This window comes from Folsomia candida, unplaced genomic scaffold, assembly GCF_002217175.1.
Source record: "Folsomia candida strain VU population unplaced genomic scaffold, ASM221717v1 Fcan01_Sc059, whole genome shotgun sequence".
Taxonomy (NCBI): Eukaryota; Metazoa; Arthropoda; class Collembola; order Entomobryomorpha; family Isotomidae; genus Folsomia; species Folsomia candida.
In genome coordinates this window covers 196,681-205,631 of record NW_019091251.1, presented here as the reverse complement: position 1 = coordinate 205,631, position 8,951 = coordinate 196,681, and the positions used below count along the sequence as shown (strand labels likewise).

Below are 8,951 nucleotides of genomic sequence, written 5' to 3'. Positions count from 1 at the left end.
CTAATCAATACCAAGTCCCTGCATGCACAGTAACAAAGTTGCATTTTACTCGGAGTTTACATTAACTCGTTCATGTAAACGAGTCGACCATGTAAAAACGAGCTATGAAAAGAACGACTATGAAAATCTGCCTGCCAACTGCACCCCACCGAAACTCGTGTTCCGCATGTGTAACTTTTTGGCAGGATTTCATCAAAAAATCGCAACATCGATCTAACCTCAGCTTCCGACTTTCGTACATATGTGACCTCATTCTGGACACATATTTACTTCAGATTTAAGCCATCATTTTGTCAGTCTTTATTCCACCGTGAAAATTATTACATCACACAACTTTACACTAACGGAATTATTTCTTGTCGATTATTGTTATTAAATAATTACTGTTAATAGTTTACATATGTTAATATCATTTATACATACTTATTACAGTTATTGATTACTACAGTTTGTTAGATGGACATATTTCCAAATTTTTCATACCACACCAAAAACACTAAATTTACTAAAGAAACACATTCCTCATTTTTAACAAGTGACTCAGGGATTGAGAAAAATTTTTCGACAGTTTTTAAGGTAATTTTATTACTCTATATTTTACTCTATATTTTATTCCTTTATATTTATAATCCTCCCTCAGACTAATAAACGTCACCCTAAAATGTTAAATATCCCCCCTGTTTGTTTACTCCGTTAATACTGTTTGCATTATGTTCTCCTTCGCCAAATTTCCCTATCGATCAAACCAGAAGGCAAACATTTCATCATTTTTATTTGCTAAAAATGGCAATGAATATTTAATCCGCCATCATGACTCATAGTCAGGCAGTTTTGGAGAAAGCTTTATTAGCTTTCTACCTATGCAAAAGCACATAAACGGTTTCTGCGCAATATTGATTTTCATCCGAAACCAGACTTGTTTGACATTTACTTTGGAACCAGAGAGCACAAAAAGCAAAGTCATTCTGAACTTGGCACTTATTTAGAGGTCTGTATGGATTTTTCGTGTATATTCATTCGTCTCCACAGGTATGTCGACCAAAACGATAAATTTGTCATAATCACGACCAATTTTACTGAATTTGGTGGGATAGCATGTCGTCGTCGCAGTGAACGTTTGTAGTGTTCATTACTTACTCTGCAGGTGAGATTACAGTTTGCACAATTTATTACATGCAAGAAGTGTATACTCGCCTACATCATTTTTTGTGAGAAATATTATATTATATTGATTTTACATTAGTTAGTTGGATGCATGCAGGCACAAGATTTGTATCGTAGCACTGTGTATATCAAGTGTCAAGGTTGTTTAGACTCAAACTGGCCGCGGACGCCGTGGGGACGTTAAAAGATTAAATGCTCGTATTCGTACGCTCTTAAAAATAATGTTACCCTTTCGAAAAGTAATTACAAACTACAAGTGCAGTAAAATACACTTAATCCAGTAAAGTAAACTTTAATTGAATTTAACAAACTGTAAAGTTTATTCTGAATTCGGTATAGTATATATTACACAAAATTTAGATTAGGTATAATTTTTAGTATTTATTATTTTTTGAGTCATTACATACTTTTTTAAGAGTGTATGTAAATACTGTTTCCTTTTATGAAACACCGAAAATTGTCATTCCATTTAAACTGTCCATACAAAGTACAGCTACCCAACAATGTCCCCACCAAATCTGTTGCCCTTGCACCCCAATAAAAACGTAAACCCGTCTCCCTTGACGTCACATTCTTAGTCTGCCTTCTCTGCCTTCTTCTCCTGCTGGAGAACCGGTTGCCAACTTATCCACTATCCTCAATAATAATCCCATTCTTCTTGCCTACCTTGTAAAATGCGTTTATTGTTACAAGTATTCACCAAATAATAAGGGCCTACACGACCACCATCTGGCTTTGTTATAACATTTTTTGCCCAATTCTTCACCTTCTTCAAGACATTAAAAGCCAGTACAGAGTCACCAACCAAGCAAAAAAAAGTTGGCTGGGTTCGCTCTGTTCCTCTTCACCTCAGCAAATTCTTTGTCTGGATGTGCATGTACAGACGAGGGGCCGTGCATAAAGAACGTGCTCGATTCTCGCACAATTTTGGCCCCTTTCGCTACATATTTAGCACGCAATTATTATCACGGGAAGGATGGGATATCTTGGTCCTTAATCTACAAACTTATCGCATACTTTTCGTACAGTCGTCAAGAAAATAATATTATTTTTCAATTGCAAGGATGCCAGTCATTAAGGAGTTCGCCCTGGAGTGAAGTGCATACCAAGAAGATGATGATGATGATTGATCATCGTCAACATTGTCAAGATAAAGAATTTTCATCATCAGTTTCAACTTGATGGTGAAATGGGAATGGTGCAAAATTAGTGCGTACGGATTTTTGCGAAAAAAATTTTGCATAAATAAAGTGTCCCTTTTCGCGAAACGTTTGTGAGGCAGATTTGTGAAATCTATGGCTTTGGAGGTGTCAAAAATCAAGCTGGAGAAATAAATTTACAAGATTTCGAAGAAATATAGTTCAAATCAGAAAGTCATCATCATGAAGGAGCGGTGTAAATGGAAAGCTGCAATTTTGGTCCTTATCATGGTCGGACTTTTAAAAGAATTCCGTCCCTCGGGACCATTCCTTGTCGATTATGCCGTCGACCATAAAAACTTCACGGGAGAACAGGTAATTTCTAGAGATTGGTAACTATTTGATTTTCATGCTTTTAAAAATGGTATTTTCATACCTTTTCCCTTATCAGATTAACGGTAAGGACGTTAAAAAATTGTAATCTTACAAGTAGTTACAAATTTTTGGGTAGACTTTTCTTGAGACAATTATGTTGTTAAGTTTTATACACCATCTCACAAAATTTAATTAATTTTAAATCTGGACTACTAATAACTCTAGTATTCTAATTTCAAATTGAAAAGGGGATAAAATTACTTAACGCCGTTTGTAAATAACATGATACAAATACCAGATCAGATACATACACATGCGAAGTGTAGAAGCTTCATATGTAAATCTGTACACTAAAAACAATGCGTGGACAAATCGCTATACCTTTCCAGGTATATAAGCGCATACATACATACTTGCGTTGTTTACAATTTATTGTCAAATTATTACGATAATTTCCACAAAATCAAGTTTTATTTCGTTATTGTTGCACTATTAAGTTTGTAGTCTGAAACGCGGTAAGTTTTTATTGCATACAAATAATTGCGGGTAATTCACGTCAACTTCCTAAAATCCGTAAACCTCGCTGCGAAAACCTGTCATGTTTTGCCAAGATTGTTGATAAGACAACGAATTAAAATGTTGATTTTTTTTTCGTAGTGTAGATTATCCTCTTAAACTGTTTTTCTTAAAATGAGTCAGTTTAAGATTAACACGTATTTCGTAGAAACCACAACTTTGATACTTATTAGCTACACGCAACATATTTTAGAAAACCCATATTTTAGTGGTGAATAGTTCACCAGTAAAATACCGTGGTGACAAATTGTCACCACGGTATTTTTAGTGTATCTATTTACATATGTACAACTTAATCAACCAGTTCTCTAATTCTTATTTCAGATGACCCACGAGGTCCTTCCAGCCACGACGGGGTCGTACATCGTGTCTCTGATCCTCCTCCTCATGGTGACGGACGTCCTCTGCTACAAACCCATCATCGTGGCGGGTGGGGTGTACAATACCATCACGTGGGTCATCACGATCTGGGGGTTCCACAGCATCAATTTGGCACGGGTATGAATAAAATTGATATTTTTGGTTACAAAATTTTAGCAATTTGTTCATCTTGTTAAATGGATTTATTTAAATAACGTTTTTACCATATTCTCGATATAGTAAATAATTTATATAAAATTAGCAATTTAAAAAATTAGGCTGTAAAAATTAGAAAAATTGAAAACTAAAATTTGTCCGTAACATGATACACACTAAATAATATGGTAAGGATTTATAAACTATCCCCGGGGGTACTATTTCTTTTATTTCTTGCTAGGGGCTGTACATCAATCACGTGAGCGATTTTCGGCGAATTTTTACCCCTACCCCCTGGTGACCTATATGCTTATGTTATAATTAAGATGGGGGAGGATAGGATCCCTTAACCCCCCCCAAAATCGATCACGTGATTTATGTACAGCCCCCACTTAAACTCCAAGGAACAAATTTGTTCTGGAGTGACCGATCAAAACTTAGCGTATAATTAATTATTATTTGTAATAAATCAGGTAAATATGTAAATAATCGAGTCAAATATAAAATCCTTCTTAGTAAATTTTGAAAACTATGTACCTCGTCCTATAGCATAAATTACACCAGAAATGTATATTCCTTTGGGGAAATATTGCTAAGCTGGTATCTCACTTGATTAGAATTATAAGCATACTTTTCTCTACAATTCGATCATCAAATTCACATTAGTTTTCTTTGATTTCCAGCTCCGCCAAATTTTCTACGGACTTTCCGTCACTACTACGGAGGTCGCCTATTTCACCTACATGTACGCCAACATAGAGAAAAACGAGTACAAACGGGTCACATCCTACACCCATTCGGCCATCCATTTTGGCCAGTTTGTTTCCGGAATGACGGGCCAGCTGCTCATCTCCTTCAACCTGATGGACTTTGAGGAGCTCAACTACCTCAGTTTGGGCGGGGGGATAGGCGCCCTCTTGTTTTCCCTCCTGCTCCCACGCGTCCTGCGCGACGTGGAGGAGGAGAAGGCACTCAAGGCCCAAATGGGGGACGAAAACGATGCGGAACAACCCATGAAACTTAATGAGAAGGATGAGAAAGGTAGGAACTTTAAAAATAAAATTTTGACAGAAAATTTTTAATTTGATTTTCAAATGCATTTCATACTTTCCAGTGTTGAAAATTAATTTAGCAAATTGCTCGCTAGCAACTGTAGTAGAAATTAGGCTAGTCTATAGCTATAAAAGAAAAGGTGTTCCGCGAATTTTCAAATTTTAGTTACACGGTAATTCGATTAGGGAATAAAAATTAAAAAAAACAATTTTAACAATTTAGCAATTTAAGCAAAACAATTTAAATTTCTACCAGTTACAAATTAATTCACTTCGCAAGTTTTAAATTTCTGCTTGTGTAAACTAATGGTTTAAATTAATTTTAAATTTCGAAAATTTACCTACATAATTTCATACACATTTTTGCAAACCTTAATTACTCTCGTAGCACCGGCGCCATCTCCAATTCCCACCGGCCTGGACTACACGAGAAATGTTGGTCTGAAAAAGCAACCCTCACGTCTACAACGGTGGCGCGAAGCCCCCACCCACTGGAAGAACAATTTGATCTATACTTACACAGATCGGAACATCATAAGTGGTCGGTCTGGTGGGCAATGTCGTACGGACTCTACATTCAGGTCGATCTATACGTGGAAGGACTTTGGAAAGAGATTGAGCACCACTCCCACCAAAACGTGTACAACGGAGCGGTCCACGCGTCTCATGCTATCATCAGTAAGGTCACAATTGCAAATTTTAGCTCGAAAATTTGCAAGATGGGTCAATTGTTGGACGTCCGACTTCCTTATTTTCGTCGTTTGGCGAAAATAGTTTCGGCGAATTTTTTTCGCCAAACAATAATCCCATTTGGCGAAGAAAAAATTTCAGCCACTCTACGACATTTTTAGTGCAAGGTTTTAAAAGTACCATTTGGTGAAATAAAAATAAATTTTCGCCAAATCGTCTTTCGCCAAACAGTCTATCAATCCAATTGTTTCGAAATAAACCGTTGCACGTGATATGTAGCAAAGAAGTGAAACCCCGTGTCGAAGTTAGAATCCAGTCTAAAGTTATCCTGAATATGGATAGACAGACAGACGGATGAGATAGGACACATGAAGGGACTTCATTTAATGCCCATTGTTACCCGGGAAGATGATCTAAATCACAGAATAGAATCGTGTCGACACTCTTAATTAAGACTAAATCCCGGGAAGATTTTAAACCCCGGGATATGCAAAGTTCCTTAATTTTTCGGGGGATTTCGTACCATAAATAAGTGCGAATTGAATCTCACAAAGAATGGGTGTAATGATTTTTTCTTTTTCTCGCAGGTGTTGTTCTGGGTCTAATTGTTGGGCGAACAAAGATGTGCTGGATCAAGTGGGGTTGCCTCGTCTTCGGCGTGTCGACCGTCCTCCAGGGCGTCGCGTTGTTCGTCATGGCAAAAACGCATGACTTGTACGTCGCCTATGCAATGTTCATCCTGTTTCAGACCATGTTCCAGGTTTTGGTCATCATTGCAAAGTGAGTAGTTTGAAAGATTTTATATTTTTACAAAATTTCTATTCATTCTCTTTATAAATTTGCATATAGCTTTTCTGAAGATTTGTATTTTAGTAATTAACTATTTTCAAGCTAATTGTCCTTATGTTTGAAATTTGAAAACATACCGTGTATTTTTAGCAAATTCTCCGTTTTTCTTGTAAGATTTGCAATTTTAATTTGAGTAATTTACCCCCAAAATTTATTGGTTTTCCATTAATTTAAATGATTTTTAAGGTTTAAATAAAAGTTGTTAATTATTGCAAATTTAAAATAACCTCATATGTAGCTCGAATATTTCTAAACAGTGCCCAAATCACTGTTGTTGATAATCCCCCGGTAACAAAATTGTTACCGGATAGTGACAATTTAAAATTAATTATTACACTCTAAAAAAATCGAGTAAAATTTACTCAATTTTGAGCGAAATTGCCACCAAGACAACTATTGAGTAAAAGATACACAACAAAAGTTAAAATTTCTCCAACTTTGACAGATTTTTGCTCAACCTTGAGTAAATTTTAAGTTTAGCGGGATTAATTTTACTCAGTAGTTGTGCTTGTGGCAATTTTGCTCAACTTTTTTTTTACTATGTACCAGAATTTTTTTTGCACAGATCTCAAGTCGCAGAATCCATCCGCGAAAAAAGCGAAGCCTTCATCTTTGGCATGAATACACTCACGGCGTGCATCATTCACCTCCTTCTGACCATGGCGGTCACCTCGCGGCACGGATTCCACCTCCCAATTCGCGACCAGTACGTCGTCTACGGCGTGTACGGAATCCTCCTTGGCGTCGGATTCGGTTGCTACGACCTTCCGAGTAAGCTCGCCGGCAAAACGAGAAGTTGGAGTGTCGATGTGCGAAATAGTTTCGGAAGAGGCGCCAAAGTTGGGGGGAAGGATGAGAAAAACGTACACGATGAAGAGAAGGAAATGGAGACAATTTCCGCAAGTATGCCATACTCCATTCCGAGAGAGCACTGACATGAAATTTGTAGAAAATATGTAGATATTTGTGAATATTTGTAAGTAGTAGAATATCTGCAAAGCATCGTTTTTTTTAATTGAGCTCATAAATACATACGCACGTAGATGAGTAAAGAAGCAGTTTAATAATTGGGTGTAGAATTGACTACAATTTGACTACAATATTGTAAATAAACTGACTGCAATTTGCAATATTGCTAAATATTAAACGTACCGGTTTACAGCACACTTTCACAACTGGATGTCGAATTACATATAGATTCGCAACATTACTAAATATTGTTACACTACTACTATACTATACAAAATAAAATACTCTTGATGTAGTTCGTAATTTTGTAATAATGACATGTCTAAAATCTTGCGAAGTCGACCCGTCAGGATTTGTACATGAAATTCAAATCAAATCAATTCCGTTGACTTCGCAGAAATACAATAGTGTGTAGTAAATGGGTGAATTATGCCAATTAGCTACGACTGAGAATATTTGTATTAGCATTTCTCGTCGCAAATGTATAGCCATTCTTCGTGGATATAGCTTCTTATGGGTTGAAGTATTTATGCGAAATAAACTTCGCTATGCAAAATATACTTCTAATTGTTTATTCAATGTTTACAGCGTAAACTTTACCCCATTATCTCCATCGAAATAAAAATCATTTTCGCGTTCAATTTAGGAATTCATCACAAAAGTTTCATCAAAGTCATTTCATTACGGTCTGGGTACATTATTTCCGCTCTGATCTGATCCGCATTCGTTACAACTCCAGAAATCTCCGTCCCGTCTGTATTGCCCACGCCCAACTTTGTGGTCGCCCGGTTGTCACCTATCCCCGTGGGTAATGGGGCACCACGCTGAAATCCAGCCACCCATTCCTAACCTAACCTAACCTAACCCTTGTTTCCATTCCATCCCAGTCGACTGGACATACCGAGTGTAAATTTAGTCTCCAATACTGTGGCGCCAAATTATAGTAATTCGTTCCACCCGGGCCACTCATAAAAGAGCCGAGTATATTACCCCGATCATCCATACCCCTTATCCCGTTTAAATATTGATAAGCATAATCTGTCGTAAAGTCGCTCCTCGTTGGACTTAAGTGCCACGGGTGTACTATGGCTTGAAGGAGTTCGGTTCTATAAACAGGTTGAAAATGACCTGCTATGTAGCAGCGACAATTGTCTCCCTCCCGTCACATACGTCATTACCACAATGATCTATATTTATCACTATAACTCAAATAACTAAATCCCTAGTTTCAAAAAAGTGGAAAATTCCAAATTGCGAATTATCATAGTAAACAGGAAGAATCAATTTATACATAAGTATAAAAAGCAACCAGATTCCTCATCACGGAACCCTGGTAAAACCACAAAAGTTAAATTTTAATTTTAATTAGCAAATCTGATTAAAGACATACATAAAATTAGTTGTAAAGGTGATTCGCAATAAAAAATAAGTATCTTTCTTTTACTAGGGATACGTAAATACAAAAGCATGCCTAGCACACAACCTTCACTTCACCTACATATGTACACATAAATGTTTGCACATTTTAAATCGACATAAGTACAAATTTACTCCTTTAATCAATACCAAATCCGTGCATACACTTCAACAGAGTGATATTTGCACTGCATTTACATATTGT

The 8,951-nt window shown here is 36.6% G+C and overlaps 1 protein-coding gene across 4 annotated transcripts; it reads left to right on the top strand.

Moving 5' to 3' along the window:
- The first annotated feature begins 289 nt into the window (after nucleotides 1-289).
- Nucleotides 290-7,890, top strand: LOC110862500 (folate-like transporter 2). 4 transcript variants are annotated; one of them, XM_035845612.1, is made up of 6 exons: nucleotides 290-576; nucleotides 2,228-2,678; nucleotides 3,579-3,752; nucleotides 4,454-4,811; nucleotides 6,100-6,292; nucleotides 6,927-7,890. In XM_035845612.1, exons 2-6 carry the CDS (start codon nucleotides 2,547-2,549, stop codon nucleotides 7,294-7,296), a joined length of 1,227 nt encoding a protein of 408 aa, XP_035701505.1. In that variant the 5' UTR covers nucleotides 290-576; nucleotides 2,228-2,546; the 3' UTR covers nucleotides 7,297-7,890. The 4 variants fall into 4 exon arrangements, with proteins under 4 accessions (XP_035701505.1, XP_035701504.1, XP_021967386.2 ...); XM_035845611.1 differs by lacking the exon at nucleotides 290-576 and adding an exon at nucleotides 642-1,144; XM_022111694.2 differs by lacking the exons at nucleotides 290-576; nucleotides 6,927-7,890 and adding an exon at nucleotides 5,211-5,500 and having other exon boundaries at nucleotides 1,184-2,678; nucleotides 6,100-6,245.
- The last annotated feature ends 1,061 nt before the right edge of the window (nucleotides 7,891-8,951 follow it).